The 24,077-nt window shown below is 41.2% G+C and overlaps 1 protein-coding gene across 3 annotated transcripts in view; it reads left to right on the forward strand.

Annotated features, from left to right (window-relative positions):
• The window catches only part of EXT1 (exostosin glycosyltransferase 1), a 263,767-nt gene extending 252,893 nt beyond the window's left edge, over positions 1-10,874 (forward strand). For 2 of the 3 annotated variants that reach the window (XM_059671861.1, XM_059671859.1), the window contains 3 exons: positions 5,591-5,751; positions 7,140-7,311; positions 10,332-10,874. In XM_059671861.1, coding sequence (XP_059527844.1) covers positions 5,591-5,751; positions 7,140-7,311; positions 10,332-10,517 — 519 coding nt within the window. In that variant the 3' untranslated portion in view covers positions 10,518-10,874. The remainder of the gene's footprint in view (positions 1-5,590; positions 5,752-7,139; positions 7,312-10,331) is intronic. The other variant, XR_009449522.1, reaches the window with a different exon arrangement.
• Positions 10,875-24,077: the final 13,203 nt, after the last annotated feature.

Genomic DNA, 24,077 nt, shown 5'->3' on the forward strand with positions numbered 1-24,077 from the left:
TGCGGAGAAGCACCAATGGGAGGCACCCGTGTAGCATCACCTTGCAACCACTCTCTCCGGAGCAAACAGTCTGCTCCTGCCCCAGTTATCGTAATGCCTGTGTGGGTGTGCGTTGCCTCCGTTAGGGAACACTCCTCTGGGTTCTAAAGGCAGCTTTTCTGTCCTGGTTTCAAGTGCTCATTTTCTCTCACCCACATAAGAGCAAACGGTTTCACTTTAAGGCCGAGATGGCAATCCCTGCTATTTCAGACAGTCAGGTATGTGTGCCAAAAATAAGACCACATGGAGAATGTGTGAGGAGGAGAGAGCAGGGGAAAGAGAGATATGGTAGAAAAGCAATTTTTACTTCTCGAATGAGTATTGATCTCTGAAACCTTACTTTAAACCATGCAGGGAACCAAAACAGTTATAGAAAACTGTAGTGTGTCAGAAATACGTCATTAATGGTGGCTGCTAAAAAGTGTGGAGACATAGCTACTTATCCCTTCCCCTCCTCCCTTTCTTTTTTCCTTTTTATTCATAATCATCTTTCTTTCCATGTAAACATGGACACCTCCCAGCATGTACTTTCCTGGATGCCAGGCTGATTCCCGTGGCTACCCTAAGCTACCAGTTAGTGCCACTTTCTTGAAATTCCATGGGCACTTCCCATTTACATCAAATGGAGTAGAAGAAATGTTATAAGCAAGGTCAGCCTACATAACCCCAGGACAAAATATCCTTCGTAAAGCGCTTTCTATGTAGTTGAAGCTCTATAGATACACGGTGAATGAATGACTGGAGGGGTGTGTGCTGAGGGGATGAAGGTGTGAACTCACAGCCGACTGTATCTTGTGAACATCAGCAGGAGAAGGAGGTAGGAGGAGAAGCAGTGCCTAATGTTCAAAGGGACAGGCAGCTATGGAATACAGGTGTGGGACACTCAGCTTGCTGCTTCCTGCGAGGGGAGCTGGCATTCCAGGAGTACATTCATTCAACAAGTGTTTGTGAAGGGATTTCTTTGTTCTGGTCTGCATGCCAGGTGCTTTGATTACACAGTTCCTGCCTGTAGCCATCAGAATCTTGGCAGCAAACAATTCAAATCAGGTGGTTCCAATGGAGGGATTTAGGATGATTTAGAGTGGTAGGTGGGTGGGATTAAAGGGCTCCACAAGCGATAGTGAGGCACCTGGAGAGTAACAAGAATGGAAACAGCTCTGACCCCTGGGCTTGAAGGAGATGGTGTTTCCAGAGTCCCCGAGATATGGAACTGGGAGAAGAGGCTGCCCTACAGGACATGGAGGGACATGGCAACTGCCAAAGCTGGGAGGCACAGGGAAGAAATACCCTGACCTCTCTCTCCGTCTCATCTTCACTTTTCTGCTGATGGCTCCCACTGACCTAACCCAGTCAGCCACCAGCCGGCAAGGAAGACCAGGTTGTGCTGCACACAGGGTTCCCGCATCAGAGTACAGAGCGTGGCAAGAAAAGTAGAGAGTAGATCTCAGAGAGCGAACAGGAGAAACATCCCATGGCCATGGGGGAATGTATGGTCCAGACAATGGCAGCATACCCTTGAACCCTTACCGTATTTCCTGAAGTCTGGACGCATCACCGCTCCTCCTCCCTGGGCACAAGGCACTTCGTCTCCCTCTAGGACAGTGATTCTCAACCTCGGCTGCACATTAGAATCACCTGGGAATCTTTTTAAAATCCTGATTTCTGGGCCTCATCCTCCTGAAATTCTGTTTCTTTGTTATGGGGTGGGGCCACAACATTCGTAACAAAGAAACAATTTCCGCAGGATGAGGCCCAGAAATCAGGACTTTAAAAAGATTCCCAGGTGATTCTAATGTGCAGCCAAGGTTGAGAACCACTGCTCTAGGACTTGTTTTCTGACTTTCAGCTGCTGTGATGCAGCCGCGTGCTGGTGAATTTCTTTTCAAAGACGAGCAGTCCCAGCCTCTGGGTGCACACGGGGAGGAACATGTGTTGTATGTGAAGTAATCAGAAGTCAACGTGGGTTGAAAATGATATGCAAATGTAAGAGGCGGGCGGTCTGGTTTATGGCAGCCGGGTGATCAGTGGAGTGGTTGTGTTGCCTAAAATGGCCCATGACAGGATTTCTCTTTTCTCTTTTTTCAGGTGAGTAGATATTGGTTCATTTTATTTCTTCTCTAAGGATTCTTAGCTTGTTTAAATGTCTCTCTGTGGCATTAAGGAGCGGTTTTTAAACAGGCTCCTTTAAAGGGTATTAGATGTAGTTGCTTTATAGTTATTTACATTTATCGAGGCTGCTGCAAATTCTCAAAAGAAAACAGATGTTGGTTTTTAAGAGAAAAGGCCATGAGCTGACCTTTGCCTCCTTTGATGTGTTAATGATCTGCATGAAAGCAGAACAATCACAGAATCATAGTTTTATCTGAATTTACTTTTGAGTTCCTTTGAAATGGCTTGAAACGACTCTGAGATAGCAAGAAATCCATGTGATGCAAACACCCCATCGGTTCTCTAGTAGTTTCCAGTGCGTGTTTCCTTTTCAAGAACAATGGAAAACCCTCAAGTACTGACAGCCAGGCTGATCCTTTGAGAAGGGCTGAATAATACACTGTCCCATCAGTCAGCGCCATTAGCATTTGAATGCCAGTGAGGATATGCAGACAATCACAACCTGATTTCAATTCTCTGGCACATACTGTCCATTCCCCTACTGTCTTTTAACTCTGAGATGCCCCATGCCCCACCAAGCATTCTTAATGGTGGGGGGGGGGGGGGGGGGAAGGGAGCTATGTTGTTAAGGCTTTCTTATCTGGAGTTAGGACACCAAACTCAATTTCATAAAAACTTGAATTTATGGCTGCTTACAAAAATGATGACTTGTGTCCTGGCCGGTGTGGTTCAGTTGGTTGAGTGTCATCCCATGCACCAAAAAGGTTGTGGGCTAGATCCCTGGTAGTGGGCGTGCAGGAGGCAGCCATTGGATGTTCCACTCTCACAATTATGTATCTCTTTTTTCTTTTTCTCACCCTCTCCCTTCCTGTCTCTCTCTCTCTCTCTCTCTTAAAAAAATCAATTTTTAAAAATGATGGCTTCTAATTAAGCCTCCCAAAATTCAGAGTTAAAGGGACCCTACAATCACCCAGGCCAGTGTTTCCCAAAAAGTGGTTAGTGCACATTAGTTTTACACGGTTCATGGCAAGCATGTATTTAACTTAACACATACATTTACTTTAATGTTTGTTAGAAAGTAATGTGGTCAGTGATCAAACCTAGAATTTTACTGACATCTTTACCTAGGAGAGTGGTTCTCAACCTTCTTAATGCCGCGACCCTTTAATACAGTTCCTCATGTTGTGGTGACCCCCGATTTCATTGTTACAAATTGAACATAATTAAAGCATAGTGATTAATCACAAAGACAATATGTAATTATATATGTGTTTTCCAGTGGTCTTAGGCGACCCCTGTGAAAGGGTCGTGCGACCCCCAAAGGGGTCGCCATCCACAGGTTGAGAACCAATGACCCAGGATAAGGCTAGTGAGGAAAAGCAAGCAAACAACAAAAAAAGAACAGGCAGCCAAAACCGGTTTGGCTCAGTGGATAGAGCGTCGGCCTGCGGACTGAAGGGTCCCAGGTTCGATTCCGGTCAAGGGCATGTACCTTGGTTGCGGGCATATCCCCAGTGGGAGATGTGCAGGAGGCAGCTGATCGATGTTTCTCTCTCATTGATGTTTCTAACTCTCTATCTCTCTCCCTTTCTCTCTGTAAAAAATCAATAAAATGTATTTAAAAAAAAAAAAAGAACAGGCAGTTGAAAGAAAAATATTAAGTAACTCATTGAATGTGTGGTCTAGGAATGCGTATGATGAAAGCTTGGGAAATACTGATCTAGGTTTATTTGCTTTGTCTCTTCTTTTAATTGAGGTAAAATTCGCATAACATAAAACTGACCATTTTAAAGTGCATAGTTAGTGTCATGTGGGACATTTACAGGCCATGTAGTCATTGCCTCTGTCTTATTCTAAAACACTTTCATGGCCCAAAAAGGAAACCCCATACCCATTAACCAGTCCCACTCCCTAACCTTAGGAACCACCAATCTGTCCTCTGTCTCTATGTATCAGCATATTCTGCACTTTCATATAAATGGAATCATATACTATGTGGCCTTTTGCGTGTGGCTCCTAGCACTCAGCATCCTGTTTCAAGAGTTGTCCATGTTGCATAGCGTGTATATCAGTATTTCATTCCTTTCTATAGCTGAATGTGTGGATGTAGCATACTTAGTTTATTTATTCAGTGGTTCACAGAGCTAGGGTTGCTTTCACCTTTTGGCTGTTGTGAAGAGTTTTTTGCTCTGCTCTTGAACCTCTGAGAGGTCACTGTGTCGAGACTTGAATGATTGGTGGAGTAAATGAAATCTTCATTTTCATTGCTTATCAAGAAGACGTAGAGCAAAGGTTGCCAGGTAAATGTGTAGCCTGTATAAGAGAGAAATTGCTTTCAATGCCGTAGCAACAGAGCTAAAAGAGGGGCTATGAAAACAGTACACACTAAATCTGAAACCAGTGGCTGGGGCTTCAATCCTGGCTCTGCCACTTACAGCTCAGCCAATAATTTCAGCCTGCATATACCTCAGCTTCCCTCTCTGCAATATTGGGAATAGAACATAACCTTTTCACAGAATTAGGCTTAAATGAGTTAAACATGTAAGTACCCGTAACCATTGTAAGCATGACACAGTTAGGGGCATTGTATGGTAGTTCACTATTACTATTTTTATTTTTACTTTCTATATTATTTTATGTATCATCCATGGAATGATCATAAGGAAGCCAGATATGAGCTGACACATATGAAAACAGACTTTGCTAATTATAAATGTTAGTTTATAGCATATTCAGAAATCCCTGCTTTGGGTTATTATAAGCACTGGAAAGTCATGTAGCTGCATTTCCTTTAAATGAATCTTGTGGCTTCCCCTGGCCTTGCCCTCACTTATTCTTAGTGATTTTTCACTGAGATTGCTTTTTCTAGCTGTCCCTGGCTAGAACCCGAGAGGCCGGAATGACTGCTGCTTTATGATGTGTGCTCTGTGTTCCCCTTAGACCTTGGGTGTGTTTGAAACATCTTTTCTGTCGCTCTCAAGAGGATGCTCTTCTTTTAGTCCCTTTGGCTTTGCTGTGTGCTGGTGATGATGTATGCTGGATATGCATCCTCTGGATGTACACAGGAAATCTCCCGTGTATAAAACAGACACATTCATGGCTCACGTGAATCAGGGGTCACGTGCGCCTTCAGGTGGGAGGCAGGAAGCAACTGCTTTTATGACTTGTTTTCTAGCTTGAACAGACTGGATTTCTAAAGGCCCTAACAATAAATGTGGGGTTTCTTCTTCTTCTTCTTCTCTCATTTCTGCACTACTCGGAAGTTTCTATAACAGAAAACATTAAAATGTCAAGCAGTCAGTTTAATTTGCTGATGAGTACATGGAACCAGTGTTTCGCAACAGTGGCGGGCTTCGGGTTAGGAATTAGCAGGGGAAGGTAATGTTGTGTTGACATGGTTAACGCTTGTTGATTGCTTGTTTGGCCTGTGTTCTGCCTGCAGGTGGATTTTGCCTTCACCGTCTGGCAGAGCTTCCCCGAGAGAATTGTGGGGTACCCGGCGCGCAGCCACTTCTGGGATAACTCTAAGGAACGGTGGGGGTACACGTCCAAGTGGACAAATGACTACTCCATGGTGTTGACTGGAGCTGCTATTTATCACAAGTGAGGAATTTGCATGTCTCACGTGCCTAGATGTTTATAGACTCCTTGTATTCGTTTCTGACTGCTGTATAAGTAGGAACTTGAGTCAAGTCTTGTGAACAACATTAACGGAAATTCGGTTGCATCCCCCTTTAAGTTTTGTTGATGTGACCAACATGTGTCTTTGAAACCAATAAAATCTCTTGGCTTATTGCATTTCCAGTAATTATGGTAGAGTAACATCTCCATGTCTATCTTATATTCTAACAAGGGAGCCACAATATACATAATCGTTCTATAATACATTAAGGTGAGAAGTTACATAGCAAAAAGGCAAAGTAGAGCAGAGGCACCCAAAGAGAAGGGGTGGACTTGGGGTAAGATTGCCAAATTTGTTAGTGTTCCTGACTCAAATGTGAAGGAAATCCCCACTCTTCTGCCTTAGTGAGGTAAACACACCAATCTTAACCTAATTTTTTTAGTAAAGAATAGAGGCTTTTGCCATATCAGGGATAGCGTTGAAATGCACAAGGTATAAACATTTAGGTTGGCAGAACCTCCATCTCAAGATTATACCTCTCGGAGGTATAATTCATTGTTCCCCATAGTTCATTGTTCCCTTTCTTCTTGCACTGCCACTTAGTGAATCTGATTCATTCAAATGATTAAAAAAGAGTATATATATATGCTATATGCCCCTCCAAAAAATAGTAGCGTGAAAATAATTCAAATTAATATGGGTTCTGCACAATGATTCACTACCAGATTAATTATGGTTTTGCTCTCTAACTGTTGAAATATATGGTTTATAGGCCACAAAAATAGAATAGTATATTGTTGGATTTGGAGTTATGGGATAATCTTAAATGCAGTTCTGATTAAACCAATAAAAATTGTAAAACAGCTTATAATAATATATAGATTACGTGTAAGTTTTCTTGCCATCTAAGTATTCTGTTTCTTATCAACCAGCCTGATAATAAAGTTAGGAAGTTAGGCTGGGCAAGCTATATCTGCATGTTTCTCTTTACCTTGTCTCTTTATCTGTATATAGGGATAATAATAGTACTTACATCATAGGTTCCTTATAAGGATTAGATGTGGCATTTGTTGTAAAGTACTTTAGAATGTTATTGGGTATACAGGGTGGGGCAAAAGTAGATTTACAGTTGGGAGTACACAAAACATAGAGTTTATTCTTATATTATTTATAAATTATTGTATTATTTTTCATACAAATAATTATAAATTTACTTTTGCCCTACCCTGTATAGTAAGTACCATAAGTCATAGTTATCATCATCATCCATGATATGTGTAGGCATCCAAAGAATGGGTACATGTTTTCTGACAAAGAAGACCATCATATATAATGATGGCCCCTTAGGAAATGTCTTTGGTTTTTACAGATATTATCACTACCTGTACACCCATTATCTGCCAGCCAGCCTGAAGAACATGGTGGACCAGCTGGCCAACTGTGAGGACATTCTTATGAATTTCCTGGTGTCTGCTGTGACAAAATTGCCTCCAATCAAAGTGACTCAGAAGAAGCAGTATAAGGAGACAATGATGGGTCAGGTAAGAGGACTCTCCTTCCTTGTTTTGCTTGCTGGTGGTTAACCTGAAGGTAGTGAGGAGTCACTATTCTTCTACGAAGCATAATGAGGGGACATCAGAAAAACAAAATGAAAACCCACATCTAAAGTATCTGAGAGAGTTTATGGTTGGCACATGGATAATTTGGAAGGCATAAGTCCAAGGTATCTTTATGTCAAGATTATGTATATGACCTACATAGTAGCATCAAAAAGATATACCTTCTCCAGAGTTAAAGACCTACAGAGACTTTATGTAAGTTTATCATCAGTGCTTTATTTAACAAATAGCTAATAATAACTCTCAACACAGCCTTCTGGTGGTTGTTGAGTTGGGTGATCATCATGATGGCAGACCAGGCCTCTCACTTATAGAACCAGCATTTATAAGCTGCAGGCAAGTCGATTGCCTTCTGAAACTCATTTGGCTGATCTTTAACATGGAAATGGGGAAATCTGCCTCACAGAGGTGAGAAAACATATATGAAAGATTTTATAAAAGTAAAATATTGCATTGAGTCATAAAAGTTTAGTACTAAAGATACTCACCAGGAAATATAATCTAATTTTCTCTTTTTATAAGTAAGGAACCTAGGACCCAGAGGAATTGAAGTATATTGCTACAAGTTGTCCAGTGTATGAAAGTCAGAACTGGGAGTTGAATCCCAGACTCTGTTATTTCTGCTGCTTGTACTTCCACTACCCGCCCCCACCCGTCCCCCGTCCCCTGTCCCCTGTCCCCCGTCCTCCCCCGCCCCAGCAGGGTCCCCTGTCCAGATGATCTGCATATATTGGCTCAACTACCCCTTATTCATCCTGCACAGAGCTCAGTACCATAAGTAAGAAGTCAGAAACCTTAATAAGACCATTCAGATCTACTCGAGTTAAATCATAGATTATCATCCAACAGGATTTGAGTCAGCCATAAAAAACATATTTTTAACATGGTTATGTCAGTTTCATTGTTTCGGGTGTTCCATTTACCTTGTTCTAATAGTTATTGAAAATCATTTACAAATCTAGCTTTTGTAAAGGAAAATTTAGCCAGGCCTTACAATTGATCGTTTTTCACTAACTAAATTTAGTAAGAGCAGCAAATTGATAGGATTCTAAGTTTACAAAAAGCAGTCATTCAGTAGTTATTGAACATGGATGGTTTATGTCAGGTACTGTTCTAGGTACTGGTTATGACACAGCTGCTATCCTGAGTAAGCAAAATGTCTAGTGGAAAATCCTATTTCCCTCTCACTACTAAAAGAACATGCAAGAGGATTTGCAAGAATGTTTAATCTTTAAGGCTGAAAGGCTATTCATATTCAAGCAAGATGTATTGAGTGTTTTCTGTGTGCCCAGGTATTTTCATATATATTATCTCATTTAAGGATACAACCTTCCTATAATATTGCTTGCTCAGCGAGTTCTATGAACTTCCCTGAGGTTATATGCTGATTAGGGGTGGAATTCTAATGACACATGATTTCTTAGGGGTTGGTTTAATGCCCTTCTCATAGATTTGCCTAAGTCTACCAAACCAGTATTTCTAATAATTTTGCACATCTTTTGAGGACAAATTTAAATTTAGCCTTAGGTCTCACTAAATGTGTCTAGTTAAACATGTACTGCATTTGCTCCATTCTTCCCATCAAACACATTTGTTTATTGAATGTTTGTATGACTAGTGAATTCAATGAATATCATACTTGAAGATTGTACTTTTATTACACTACAAAGATACCCTCTCTAATATGTTGGTTGGCTCAAAATAAAATCTAGAGACAAAAAAGTTACCTGAGTGATCCAATGGACTTTTTAAAAATTATTTTTAAGAGAGAATAAGAATGAGCTTACGCTCTTGACAGTATTTCTATTTGCATATGTGAGCACTTTCCCTTGGTTGTCTTGCCCTTTGGGAATGAGTGGACCAATCCAAAAGCTCATACCAACTTAGGAACAGTGACATGTCTTTGGGACTGTCTCCTCTGTTCTGAACTCAACTGCTGAGGTTAATTTGATTTACCAAGCAGAGTTCTCCTAGTATAAGTGTTCAAGAATGGAACCCGAGTTCTGTCCCTTTCTAGCTTTAACAAATAATTTTAACTTCCCTGAGCCTACTTTCTTGCCTATACAGTGGGGATGTGAGTACAAGGTAGATAACTTGACCAGGTTGTTGTGAAACTCATATGAACTTCATGAAAACACTTCAATCATATTTTGTTTTTCTGCTGTTCAGAGGTAACTTGACATTTGTATTTACCTTCAAGCATGTTGACACTTGTTTTAAAGTGACTCTGGGTGATTTTCACAGTCAGATGTACCTTCCTATTCCTATGACAGTATTTCTAACAACGCATGAGGATTCGAGCGCAAGGATCACAAGCATACACACATATACGTCATTAAACAGTTGCTAATGACATAAATGAGTTTGTGTTCTGCTCCCATAAAGGTTGGGCAGCCCACCTTTTCCTTGTTTCATAAAAATGTGGTTTTAGAGACGTTATGTTTAGTCCATCTATTTAAATTTCAGCCGTCAGGTCATTTAAGGCTTTCTTTTAAGTCAGTGTCAGTCATTCAAGATCTAAAAAATATTTAACCAACCTTTGGAGCAACACAAAGAGCTAAGGAGATGGTATCCATCCTCAACCAAGTGCACAAAGTTTTAGAAAACTATCTTTGAAACCACAAACACATTGTTAGTCATAATATTTGATCCCAAGTGCAAAGAGAAGTTTATATTTAGTTACCATAGTAGTGGAGGTTCAATTGGTAAGTCATTTTACTGAGCAGAGAATTAGTCATTCCATGTGGGCCGTTGTTTGCATGTGTGTATTTAGCATTGAGGAAAGTAGCATATCTTAGGAAAACCAGGATCAGTGCTTGAATTTTCATCAAGCCAACAATGGGGAGGTTTGGGGTCCAGGCCTGACTTGGTTTTCTGCATTGTCTCCATCTCACCTTGCCCTTCGCTCACAATCTTCTTCCTTGTTTTTCTCTTTTCCCCAGACTTCTCGGGCTTCCCGCTGGGCTGACCCTGACCACTTTGCCCAGCGACAGAGCTGCATGAATACGTTTGCCAGCTGGTTTGGCTACATGCCGCTGATCCACTCTCAGATGAGGCTCGACCCCGTCCTCTTTAAAGACCAGGTCTCTATTCTGAGGAAGAAATACCGAGACATTGAGCGACTTTGAGGAATCCAGCCAAGTGGGGGAGGGGAAGCGAGAAGGGACTGGGGTCAAGCTGCTCTCTCTTCCCAGTGCAGATCCGCTCAGCCGCGGGGCCAGATTGTGCCAAGTAGCCAAATAAACTTACATGAACAGAATGACACAAAAACAAACAAAAAGGCCAATGAGAACTTGACTCCTGGCTCCTGGGACTGCACGGGACTGCTCCAAACTCACCTCACTGGCTGCCATGTCCCAAGACTAGGTTGTGTACAGTTTAATTATGGAACATTAAATAATTATTTTTGAAATGATTGCTATGCAGGTTTAAACTTTTTTAATGATCAAAACTATTAAAAACCAGAGTTCTTTCTTTAATCAAAATTGTGTTGGTTGTGACTATTTCAAAGCTGCTGCTCCTCTTCCCACAACATCATTGCCATTGGTCATGCGGGGTTTCCCGCAGTTGCAAAAGCTCAGACTTCATGGGCCACACAATAAGTCCCTCTGTCCAGCGTCAAGAAATAATTGAGCATAAGTTAAGACAAGTTCATTATTCAACTCTGCCAGTGCAAATTGTTTTCCACTTTGAATTTGCAGATCCACTTGAACTTTATTCTCTAAAATGTCGCTGCAAGAGAGAAAGTATTATGACTTCAGGTAGACAGTTCTAACTGAAAACTTTGAGATCTGTAAGTATGATCATCTTCTTCATTGGGGGTTGGGGGGAGCTAGAACCTCGAAAACACCATTATAATGAACAGATGTTCAGTTTGCTCAAGGAACTATCCAAACAATCACCAGCAAGCATGCTAGTGGGATGGGAGTAACCCAATTCTTTTCAGAGCTGGGGGCTAGATGATGCATTCACCCATGGACCTGCCTCTGCTTACAGCTGGGAAAAGCTTTGGTTAAAGGCAAAGGAAGTATATTGAGAATGAGTATATGGAGAGGAACAGGTTATTTACAAGACAGGCTCTTCCATGCTTGTGAAAACCTCAAGTGTCAGAGCTTCTCTATTGAGAAAGAAGGAAGAAGGTATCAATTCTCACCATTGAACATGAGGATTGTTGAGAAGTAACCTCACCATTGGGACCTGGAGACCATTTTTGGTCAAAACATTCTTGTTTTGAGCAAGAATCTGGCACCCGAAATAATCAGAAACAAATGTGAATGCTGTCTTACTTCATTTTCATTTTTAAATCTGGAGTCGTTCAGTTGTGCTTCTGGTTAAAAAGACAGCTTCTATCTCTGCAGATGCTGCTTTGAGCTTCTGATTATTGTAAAACTGCAAATAATAAGCTAAAAATATATATGTATATTGCTTAACTCCGTTGTAAATGATGGAGAGAAATCTTCTAATACTAAATGCTTTCTTCTACTTGGAAGAGGCAAGAGAGATTAGAGAAGAGAAAGACATTATTGTTCCTACCATCTCTTATGCTGAATAAACAAGCACTTTAGTTTCCCCCCCCTAAATGCTCCTCAAACTCATAAATTTACTTCCAATGTTGTTTAGAAGAAAATTCCATCACAGAATTCTGTTGAAATAACTTCAAGTGCCTGGCTTCGGCCAGTGGAAACCATAAATCCAGGAGACTGTAACTCATCCTTGCTTTGTAGACAGTTGGATGAGAAAGAAGACCTTGCAGTGAGACTACAGGGAAGGAAGGTGCTGTATACGAGGGAAACTAGGTGTTTTCAGAGGTCCAGAGAGATGACTCAACATGCTCCCTAGCGACAGGGTGGAGACCAGAGCCCACACGTCCAGATGCTGTTGTGAGTGGTGTTCAGGTAATGAAGTTCAATAAAGGGGGCTTTCTCTGTAGCCTCATGACTTGGAACAGCTCCCCAAATCACTCTCATTCAATCTGACCCAGCCTTAGCCACTCTCAATCATGTGACCTTTCCTTCTAAGTATATGTGATTATCTCTTATTTGTTGAACAATAGTTCTTAGGTCCATAGTCCTTGCCCCTTCTTTCTATCACATGCCCAGTCTAATAGGTTTCATGCCATTCAAGCTGCAGCTCTCAGTGATGTGAAGGGGTAGCAATTAATCCTTATTCAGCGGGTCTTTGCAAATTTGCATTGAAATTAACTTCTTTAGACTGCCAAATTATTCGTGTATCTTTCTCCTTTGCAAAAATGAATGCAGTGTTTTGTTCAAAGACACCCCAAGCCAACTTGAAACTCATGTTGTCATCTTGGCTTACAAAGCAAGAACCCTAATTATACTAGCCAGTCTCATGACTGGATTCAGAGAACTGCTTTGCCAGATTTACCTGTCACAGAACTCACAGGGCATATTATCCACACATGATATATGTTGTGTGTGTGTGGGGGGGGGGAGATAATTATAAATGAGAACAGGATCTGACACTTCTCCATGGTAGTATTTTACATCATTGTCTGAGAAAATCTATTTGAGATACTAGCTAGTATGTTCTTTTCCTACTTGGCACATACAGCTGGGAATTGAACAATGCTTAGCCAATCAGTGAGACCCAACAATAAGATATAATTTTAATTCACTAAGGAAAGAACTATATTTCCGTGTGGCAAGTTGACAAATCACAGCATCTCTGTAGGATGTCAGGAGTTCTCTCTCAGCCAACTCCAATGATAGCCAGAGGTCCCTAAGTGGGCCCACATGAATTGGTAAGAAGCCAAGAGCAGAGAGTGCAGTGCCAACCATGTAATGAGTTACATGCAGGAACTCCAGTGAGGACTGGACCACATAGGATTTCCATACAACAACTTTTTCCAGTTCCACATTAGGACACATGATCTTAAAAAATATTTTTGTAAGCTGGCTTATATATTTATATATAGGAAAAGTCTTATAAATACTGAATCAAGCTTGCATTATATTTAATATGCTATAAATATATCACCTTCATTGAAAACAACAAAATGACCCAACATTGAGACTGTGCAGAAAAATTCATGAAGTCATCATTGCAGTCACATGACAAACGATAACATAGGTGGTCCTGTCTGGACACATCAGCACACTTTCCAATTAGATGCTTCAGGAGAAAACGAAGTCTCTCGTACCTGGAATCTTATGTGCATTACACTTGAATTTCCTCTTGTTACAGAAGGTGCTCAAAGAAGGATCAATCTTAATTGCTTCCTTCAGATTTCCCTATAAAAGGGATTTTTGTTTTTCTTGTGCAGTAGGTTCTGCAATACCTGGCCTTAAAGGCTACTAACCTTTCATTTAATCAGAGGTAAGATGGATGAATGTGGAGAGACCTATATACTGTTTTGGGGTTTGTTTTTTTTTCAAAAGCAGCTCTTGCTCGGCTGGTGTGGCTCAGTGGTTGAGTGTCAATCTATGAATCAGGAGGTCAAGGTTCAATTCCTGGTCAGGGCACATGCCTAGGTTGCAGGCTCAATTCCCAGTAGGGGGTGTGCAGGAGGCAGCCAATCAATGATTCACATCATTGATGTTTCTCTCTCTCTCTCCATCTCCCTTCCTCTCTGAAATAAATTAGAAAACATTAAAAAATAAAGTAAAATTTAAAAAGCTCTTGATTTAAGAACTAATGAATTTTTAACCAAACCTGTTTAAAGGGCTGGCATGGGAAGCAGGCAGGGAGCCTCACCAGGTGAGACTCTGAATAGGATTCTTGCTGAACAAGCTGAATTATGGATTCAAAAGCCGAGGCAAACTTCTCAGACCTGAAAGTGTCTTCTATTCCCTCAGGTCTTTTTTTTAAAGTACCAGTTATTGCTATGAACTCTCAAATAAAAACATCCCTGCCTTCGAATAGTTAAGTCATTCAAACCATAGTGGTACATCAGGACCTAGGTTACTGAATTCATTTACCAGCTTCCCTCTGCGGCAACTATGGACAAGGACCTTTCAGATGGCTTTGTCCTTCTTGGCCAGATTTAACCAGAAAGTTCTTGTCACTGCTGGCCTCATTCTCGGGCATGCTTGGTGGGGACAAAGTTGTTTTGACTTGAGTTCTCATTGAGTAAGTATTCAAAACCTACTGTGCTAGACTTGACCCCTTAGTCTTGGAGCTTTAGCATGGAAGAGATTAGCTTATTTCTTGACTCCAAGTACACTTTTAAAAAATGGGATCGCGAATCCTAAGAACATAGTCCCTCCCATTAATTCAGTATTTTTTTTTTTTTTTGGCAACATAATCTCAATAATAAGATGACTCCCGGAAACCATCTCCCCTTTTTGTCCTTTCCAAAAATCAAAGGATTTTATTGCCATGGTTTTTACTTAGTAGGGATTGTCTGTAGTTGTCACTAATCTAGGGTTTCAACATGTGCCATATCAGGAGTCTGGGGAGTTACCCAATTTTGGGATTTTCGCTGCCCAACTAAATAGGAGAGGAAGGCTGTATTATTATCGCCTGGAACGAGAGATAAGGGGGAACCACAGAAACAGCTGCACCCACAGATGAGCATGGTCTCACCCTTTTTTGAAAGCAAGGCAAGCCAGCCTTTCAGTCCCTCGATTTTTGTAATGATTTGCCTTTTAGGCCTCAAAGGCCAATTCATTTCTGCAGTAATTCTCTGTTCTTCTCCTTTTGGTTGTAATTATTACTAAAATCAGGGCCATGCAAATGACCTGGTTACCATGAAATGAACCTTACATATTTATTTTGAAAGAAAAATATGTATATGACAATGTTGAGAGGTAGAAGAAAGCAAAAAGTGGAACTATTTTAAGTGGCAAATTGTCAAGCAAAAAAAAAAAGTATACCTTATTTTTAAATACGATGTACATTTGGAAAAGTTTTCTAATATGTTGGCCATGTTTTTGTAGTGTCAGCGCAGGTCTTTTCTGAAGTGTTTCCCCCATTTGTTAGACTATGAATGATGTGGTCCAGTTAACCCCGGAAGTGTGAGAGCGAGTCTGTGAGAAAATGCAAAGCCACCGATGTTGATGTACTTCACAGACCCGTGTCACTTTCTGTCTGGGTTTTGCCATCCAAGATGGATTGTTTTATAGTGTCACCAAAGACTTTTTCCTTCCGATTTATGGAAGAAGAAAAGAAATTATTAATAAACGACATGACTTCCCATCTGCGTGGTTTTCATTCCCCCTTTTCTGTTGACCACAGGCAGGTGTCCGTCTTCAGGAGGATTCAGTAGGCTCCACGGAGCTCACGTGGAGGTTCTGGGGCAGACAGGCAGCTGAGGTTGGACCACGTGTGCTGGCTGGAGGTCCACCCCTTGCAGCCTTGCAGCCTCGGGGGCACGGTGCCACCAGCACGGCCAGCCTCCGGGCCAGCTGCAGCTGGTGCTGTTGGCAGGAGGCCAGGCGAGCGTGGTGATGTGCCCAGTTCACCGCGTTCCTCCACACGGACCCTGGGACAGCGCGGCAGGGCTGGGCCCCAAGCATCTGGAGCCTGACAGCTGTGGCCATTACCCCCTTTGGTTCCAACTACTGCCTAGAGCTCATGAATTACTGGCTGGCGATGCGTTTATTAGACTGGCTTTTCTCAAAGAACAGATAGTGGCTCTAGATGTGAATGCAGCTCATGGCTCAGGACCACGGTAGTGCCGTTCTGTGGCAGGAAGGAACCTCCTCATTCTCCACTTCCCTCCTTCCTTACCAGTAGCATATGCTCCTGGTCTCTTCTACCCTTTTCTTTGGACATTATTAGAGAAAAGACACTAATGTCACCTATTTTCAGGGGAGGAAATGCCAAATTACATTTAGGGATGTTGATTTGTTTTATGTTCTGTATTTCAGTTTGTCCATCTGTAAAATGGTGACTTAAAAATATTTATTGGCAAATATTTTCTGAACAACTACCGCCTACTGAGCACCGTGCTAGGTGCCTCCGAGGGACTAGAGATGAGATAGATCCCTCTCCCTCTTCCCAGGCAAGAGAGGGAGAAGTCAGGGTGAGGCTGGACAAGGTAAGTCTGATAAGTCATCAGGGGAGGCTTAGAAAGGAATTTGCAAAGTCCCAGGTTCCAAACAGGATGATGCTGGGACAGTGTTAACTTGTAAAATCTATACAATGTGACTGATGATAGGGTCACTCCCCATGCTAAGGACAAATGAGAAGTCTCCTTGGAGAAGCGGCTTTTAAATCTGGTCCAACTCTACCTCACAGATGTCTCAGTGAACACAATAGCATGAAAAATACCACCAGACTGGCTTTATAAATAAAAGTTGGGGTTGCTTTGTAGTCTGGACATTTCCACCATGTCTAGGTATGACCAGAGGAAATGGCAAGGTATTTGTGGACCCCTGGGTCATTCAACATTGGCCTCCCTTAATGTTGTGTAGGTTCTCTGATTTGCAGACATTCAAAATATAGGGGGTTTGGAATTAGGCTGTGTTGCCTACTACTCAATATTCATACTTTAGACCAGCCGTTCTTCACCTGTGGGTTGCGACCTCTTTGGGGGTCGAACGACCCTTTCACAGAGGTCACCTAAGACCATCGGAAAACACACATATAATTACATATTGTTTTTGTGATTAATCACTATGCTTTAATTATGTTCAATTTGTAATAATGAAATTGGTGGTCACCACAACATGAGGAACTGTATTAAAGGGTCGCGGCATTAGGAAGGTTGAGAACCACTGCCTTAGACGATACAGTGGGGGAACTCAGGTACTACAGTGAATTCAAGGGTTTGTTTGTTGTGTTTTGTTCTGTTTTACTTCCGGCCCCATTCAGATGAGTTGTCCAACTGTGCTGGTTAAAGTCTTGTCTTCAGAACACAGCCACCGGGGTCTGAATCCTGCTTCTGCCTCTTGATACTTCCGTGGCCTTATAAAAATTACCTGCCCTCCCTGTGCCTCAGTTTCCTCAAAATAGAACTAGCCTATATCCCATAGGATTCTCCTGAGGATTAAATGGGTTAATAAATACAAAGTTCTTAAAATAGTTCTTGGTATGTAATAAGAAGTATGTAACTCTTACTTATTATTAGTAGTTAGCCTTTTGCCAAAGTGGTTTATTTTATTTATTTATTTTTTAAATATATTTTATTGATTTTTTACAGAGAGGGAGGGAGAGGGGATAGAGAGTTAGAAACATCAGTGAGAGAGAAACATCGACCAGCTGCTTCTTGCACACCTCCTACTGTGGATGTGCCCGCAACCAAAGTACATGCCCTTGACCAGAATCGAACCTGGAACCTTTCAGTCCACAGGCCGACGCTCTATCCACTGAGCCAAACCAGTTTGGCATAAAGTGGTTTATTTTAAGAAGCTTTCCCATAACATGTTAAAGAGGAAACATACTAAGTTTAATGCTTAGGATGCTAATCATGACCCAAATTAAACTGTGGTCTTTCTAGTGTTATGGGCACCTCTTGCTTTCAATTACGTCACGTTTTAATGCCTATCACCAGGAAATAAATCATCCTCACATTCAGAAATGGGCAGTCCATCAGCAGAGATTATGTAAAGTTGAGTTTTTATTCTCCAGCTGAACTTTTTTGAGGAATGGTCTGTTTTTCATTGTCATTTAATGGAATAGAGTTGAGGTAGTTCAGGACTAAAATGAGGTTTGGGTGCCAATTATTGTTTCTCTTCTGGTGGCTTCAATTATATTAAGAAAGAAAACATGTTCTTGCCAATAAATAAATTATTTGCCAAGTTTGAATTTCTGTTCCAAACTGAATTGCAAATAACCTAGTTTTCTTGGCGAAATCTACTTGTAAAACAAATCTAAAATGTGTCTTTAATCAGAGAGGATCAGATCATCCCATCTTAGAGTAGGAAAAAAAAAAAAGACTAAGCTATGCGGAGGGAGACCTGGACCAGGCTATTTTAACTGCTCCCCAGAGATACATATATACATGTTCCTTTATAATTTGCTTTTTATTTGTTTGTATTTTTTTAATCCTCACCTAAGGATATGCTTATTGATTTTTTAAAAGAGAGAAGGGAAGGGAGAGAGAGGGGAACATCTATGTGAGAGAGAACATGGATTGGTTGCCTTCTGTACATGCCCTGACTGGGGATCGATCCTGCAATCTAGGTATATGCCCTGACCAGGAGCCAAACCTGCAACCTTTTTCTAGGTAACATGTCCCTTGTATCTTGTCTTTAGGTTGAAGTAAAGAGCAACAGTGACGCTTCCCTCTCAAATATTTTCTCCTTCCTTCTGGCGATATCCATATCAAGTAAGTTTTAATAAAGGCCTTTTAAGTATCACTGTCCCTGGCAGCTAGTACCTATTCTCTGCCAACAGCAGCCTGTTTTTCCTTAGGGGAACCCACCCCTCTCTCCCTCTTTCCTATCATTTGTATGATGCTGACCCCGCCCCCTATCCTGACTCCAGGGGAGTTATGTGTCCTGTCTGGTCATTGAGACCCTATTCTAGGTTACCTGTTGGCAGTTTTAAGAAGGACACACCATCTTTCCTCTAGCATTTTGTGCATAATATAGCGCAGTGAAGATTGTACTAACAATAGAGCAAGGCCAGAAGTGTTGGAGAGTAGGCATTTAGCATGTCTTGGGGGAGACTTCATTGAAAAAGTTACATCTTAAGAAATAAATAGGAATTTAACTGACAGGAAAAAAGGGGAAAGGGGATTACTTACAAAGGGACATGAACTCAGACACCCCCCATCGGAAGTATGTAGCAGAAGGAAACGTGAGAGCCTAGATCTACACGAAAGACATCATCGTAACACAAAGATTTGGTTGGTTTCGTTTGACAAGGCTCAGGATGACTGCTTGGCTAAAGGCAGGTGCCCCAGCAAAAGAGAAAGTATGTAGTAATGATGAGAATAATAGTATAGTTCCTTTGATTTCCATTTTCTTTCCTCCTAATACAAAAGTTTCACTGCAAAACACTGGAATTATGGGTCATATCTGATTCTACTGTACTTGTCAGAGAAAGTATGCAAAAGGTAGTAGAAAGATCTGTCTCTGAAGACTTTTAAAATGGAAAAAAAACACTTCTATTTCTGGTTAGGATGTAGAAAGTTGCAGGAGATCTTCATTCTCAGTCTTACAATGAGTACAAATCTGATAAACTACAATATCATGGCCATTTAAAGCATGGAAGAGAGCTGAAAATTACACACATAAACTCTTCTCTCTCTCTCTCTCTCTCTCTCTCTCTCTCTCTCTCCCTCTTTCTCTCTCTCTCTCTCAAACTTAACTAAATCTTATGAACAGACATTCCCTTTCTAGGAGAAGAATATCCATGGCTGCTGTTATTATGGCAACCCCAGAATGTTACCCCGTCAGAGAGTGGGGCAGGGAGAAGCCATGTGAACTGCACATAAACTTTAGCAGCCACGTGTGGGGCTGGCATGAGGGACTCAAGTTTCTAGGTGACTTGATCACACACTGACCTGCACCTAGCTGCCATTTTATTTTTTTTTTATTTTTTTTATTGCTTAAAGTATTACAAAGGGTATTACATATGTATCCATTTTATCCCCCCGCCCTAGACAGTCCCCTAGCCTCCCCTACCACCCAGTGTCTTATGTCCATTGGTTATGCTTATATGCATGCATACAAGTCCTTTAGTTGATCTCTTACCCCCCTACCTCCTGCCCCCCAACCCTTCCCGGCCTTCCCGCTGCAGTTTGACAATCTGTTTGAGGCAGCTCTGCCTCTGTATCTATTATTGTTCAAAAGTTTATAATGGTCTCTATTGTCCATGAATGAGTGAGATCATGTGGTATTTTTCCTTCATTGACTGGCTTATTTCACTTAGCATAATGCTCTCCAGTTCCATCCATGACGTTGCAAATGGTAAGAGTTCCTTCTTTTTTATAGCAGCATAGTATTCCATCGTGTAGATGTACCACAGTTTTCTAATCCATTCATCTACTGATGGGTACTTAGGCTGTTTCCAGATCTTAGCTATGGTGAATTGTGCTGCTATGAACATATGGATGCATATATCCTTTCTGATTGGTGTTTCTGGTTTCTTGGGATATATTCCTAGAAGTGGGATCACAGGGTCAAATGGGAGTTCCATTTGTAGTTTTTTGAGGAAACTCCATACTGTCTTCCATAGTGGCTGCACCAGTCTGCATTCCCACCAGCAGTGCACAAGTGTTCCTTTTTTCTCCACATCCTCTCCAGCACTTGTCGTTTGTTGATTTGTTGATGATAGCCAGTCTGACAGGTGTGAGATGTAACCTCATTGTTGTTTTGATTTGCATCTCTCGGATGATTAGTGACTTAGCTATTTTTCGCATAACATTGTCTAAATACTTTATTTTGAGGCCCTTTTTTTCACCCATCAACTTGTAGTTGTCTATAAAAATAAAGTTCCATCTACTTAAAGGCAACAAAGTATATAACTGAATCTTTAATTACAAAAACAACTGTTCTCATGTTTTTAGATGGACACCTTAGGCATTTTTCATGGATGCCAAAGTCCACTTCCAAGATGGCCATCTAAAAACTAAGTGTCTTTTGGTGGTTAGCATGGGTCACAGGTCACCTAGGGGAGTCACCCCACTGCATTGCTCAAGGTGGGTCATGGCTCTTACATAAAAATTTGCATTATCTTATTCAGTTATGATTATTCTATTGTAGTCTTTAAGAGTCAGGCCATGTTCGGATGTGAAGTTAGAACCTCACTTGAGGAGTGAGGTCATTTTTGATGTAACAAACAACAACAAAAAAAGACAGATAACAGAAGCCATGTGGGTGAGTCCTGGGTAGACATGAGTGAGGGTCCTCACCAATGTCTCTTGAAGTTTTCTTCCTACCAGCACCACTAAAGGAGCTTTAAAATTTATATAGATTTTTAAATCCACATTCAGAGTCTGATTCAATTCATCTGAATATTTAAAAAAATGACCAGACATTTCTGATACTTAGTCTGCTACTTATAAGCGCTCAGTAATTTTCCGTTGCCTCAATGAGTTCAAACTCCTTTACATGGTTCACCAGGTCTCCCATGATCTAAACTATGAAGCCTCTTGTGCCCTTCCAAGTTTCTTCTTTTTTAAAAACAATATTTTTCATTCTTTTAGTAACTTTGACCTGTTCATTGTTACCTGCACATAGTTTGATGTTTTCAGCCTTCTCACATTTACACATGCTGTTCTTGCTGCCTGTATCCTATTCTCTTTCCTTCCTAAACCTACAATAAATAATTTTTCACTGATTCTTTAAGACTGAACTTCTCCCAATGGGTATTAGGTCCCCTTTACCTATTGAACCATATTTCCGTGCATATTTCTTTCCCAGTACATATCACACAATACTGGAGTTTTTTGTCTAGGTGCCTGTCTGGCACAAGATGGGGAGGTAAGTGAAGGCAAGGAGAGTGCCTTATTTACTTTGTGTACTAGTAATTTGGTGGTACCAACCCAGTTAGAACTCAATGAGTGTTTGTTGACTGAATAATTTGGAAGAACTTGGAGAGCTTAGGCTTATTTAGGTTGGATGGCTAAATATGCCTCTGCAACATGGAAACAGAGTAGGTAGCTAGAAGCACTTTTTCCTGAGGGTCACATGTTGATGAACTGAACCTCTGAGATCAGAGATAGCACTGTGTCTTGCCAATCAGAACACCTCATCTCATGCTTCTTACATCTTTATTTTTGCTCCCTGACTTTCACAAAATAATTTTTAAACATACTGACTGGTCCTAGTTTCTGCTCTGCCATGAGAAGTCAAGGGCAGGATCTATAATGAGAGCAGAAGGTTCAAATGACACTCTCTGCCCTCCCATGTGCCCCAACTGGAGGCTCTCCTTTTCCTGCTGGTCTTCGGGCAACTGATTTCTCATCTTGTTTTTGTTTGTTTCCATTAAATAAGGCAACATGGCTCCACTAGACATTCATTTATTTACATTCATTCTTTCAAAAACTATTGGTTGACTAAAGTTTTATCCTCAAAAAAGCCCTGAAACTATAAAAATTAATAAAAAGTCATCAGAAAATTCTTTCTCATCTACTAAACTACTAGTACACACACACACACGCACACTAACTGGATCTGGCTGCAGGAGGTATCACTAAGCAATGACTTTCTTATCTGAGGCCCTGGTGCTTTCTGTTAGTGCACAAGAGTTCTGAGGCTGCATCCAACATCAATCTTGGCAAGCCTAGTACTCTGGAAAGAACACTAGCAGGTGAAGCAGGAAGTTGAGGCCCTTTTGCCTCTTCTGTTTTTGACATTTACTTTCCTCTTTTTACCACCAGATGGGTGGTGGTTCATTGGTTGATATATTTAGCAACCTAGAACAAAAATTACTGTGCTCCAGAGAGGAAGGAGTAAGTATAGATGGTATTTTTAAAAATGTATTATTATTATTAAAGATATTATTTTTTTTCTATTTTGGTAGTTGGTATGCAAAGCAGCAACCTTAAAACCATGCAATGAGTTATGAATCAGACTATGAGAACACAGAGTATATAGGTCTGGGACATGTTTCATTGTGGTCTGTTGCCATGAATGGGATGTGAAGGAATTGACAGTAGCTTATACCTTTGTCCTCCTTGACAGAGGTGCTCTAGCTTAAACTAGATGGCTTGGGACTAGATGTCTTCTGGTACGGTATTTGTCTGGGGAGGTTGGAAGAAGCATAGACAGTGTTCACATCAAGGACAAGGGACATTAGAGCTTTGTCCCACTGACCAAAGAGTCATGGGATCGATTCCTGGTCAAGGGCACATACCTCAGTTGTAGGTTCAATCCCTGGCCCCTTTTGAGGCCCATGCGAGAGAAAACTAATTAATGAGTCTCTCTCATGTCAATCTCTCTCTCTCTCTCTCTCTCTCTCTCTCTCTCTCTCTCTCTCTCTCCCTCCCTCCCTCCCTCCCTCCCTCCTTCCCCCATACTACTCTCTCTAAAAAATCAATGAGAAAAATATCCTCAGGTAATGGAACAATGTAAGAGAATAGGATAATCGGGAAAACAATGTACAGAGGTATGAAAGGTGAATCAGGGTGCATCATTCAAATCAAAGGCTGTGGACTTCACTTCTTCCAATGGTGGGATAGCTGGTAGTGGCCAAATATACAATCAAGAATAACTAGAAAAGCACAAAAAAATCTGAAGTTATGGGAGAGCTTTCAGGGCAGATAAGACTTGGGGGGCTTAGGTTAAGAGGAAAGGGGAAGTTAATGATGTCAGCACAATATTCTGTTTCCCACTTTTCTAGTAGAGCATTTGCCTATTCATAAGCTGCGCAAGGTGAGGGTCTGAGAAGTTGAGCAGAGAAATGCCACGAGAGACAGAGATACAGCAGAGCTCTTGGAAATCCTATGGTATTAAAGAGACAAATAGGTCTGGCACCATGAAGGCAGCCATGACTTAAGACATCAAGATTTTGGAGATAAGGGCAAATGACCAGGAAATCAAGGAAAAGTCATAGGATAAAAACTAAGAGGAGTTGTGGTAGTCTTCCAGTCCTGAGGGGACACTGATTGTAATCTAGGACCCAGGAAGGAAGAGGGTCTCTGTTAAATACTCCAGTCAGGACTTGGGGGGCTTAGGTTAAGAGGAAAGGAGACCCCTGGAGAGTGAGACTTTAGGACTGGAGGCATACAGAAATAGACAAAACTTTCAAAGTCTGAAATCTAGCCTCAGGGTTGCTAATTGAAATGAGATCATCTACTTTACTGTTTCCACCATTCTCCTCTCCTCGAATCT

The sequence above is a fragment of the Myotis daubentonii genome, chromosome 17 (genome assembly GCF_963259705.1).
Source record: "Myotis daubentonii chromosome 17, mMyoDau2.1, whole genome shotgun sequence".
NCBI lineage: Eukaryota > Metazoa > Chordata > Mammalia > Chiroptera > Vespertilionidae > Myotis > Myotis daubentonii.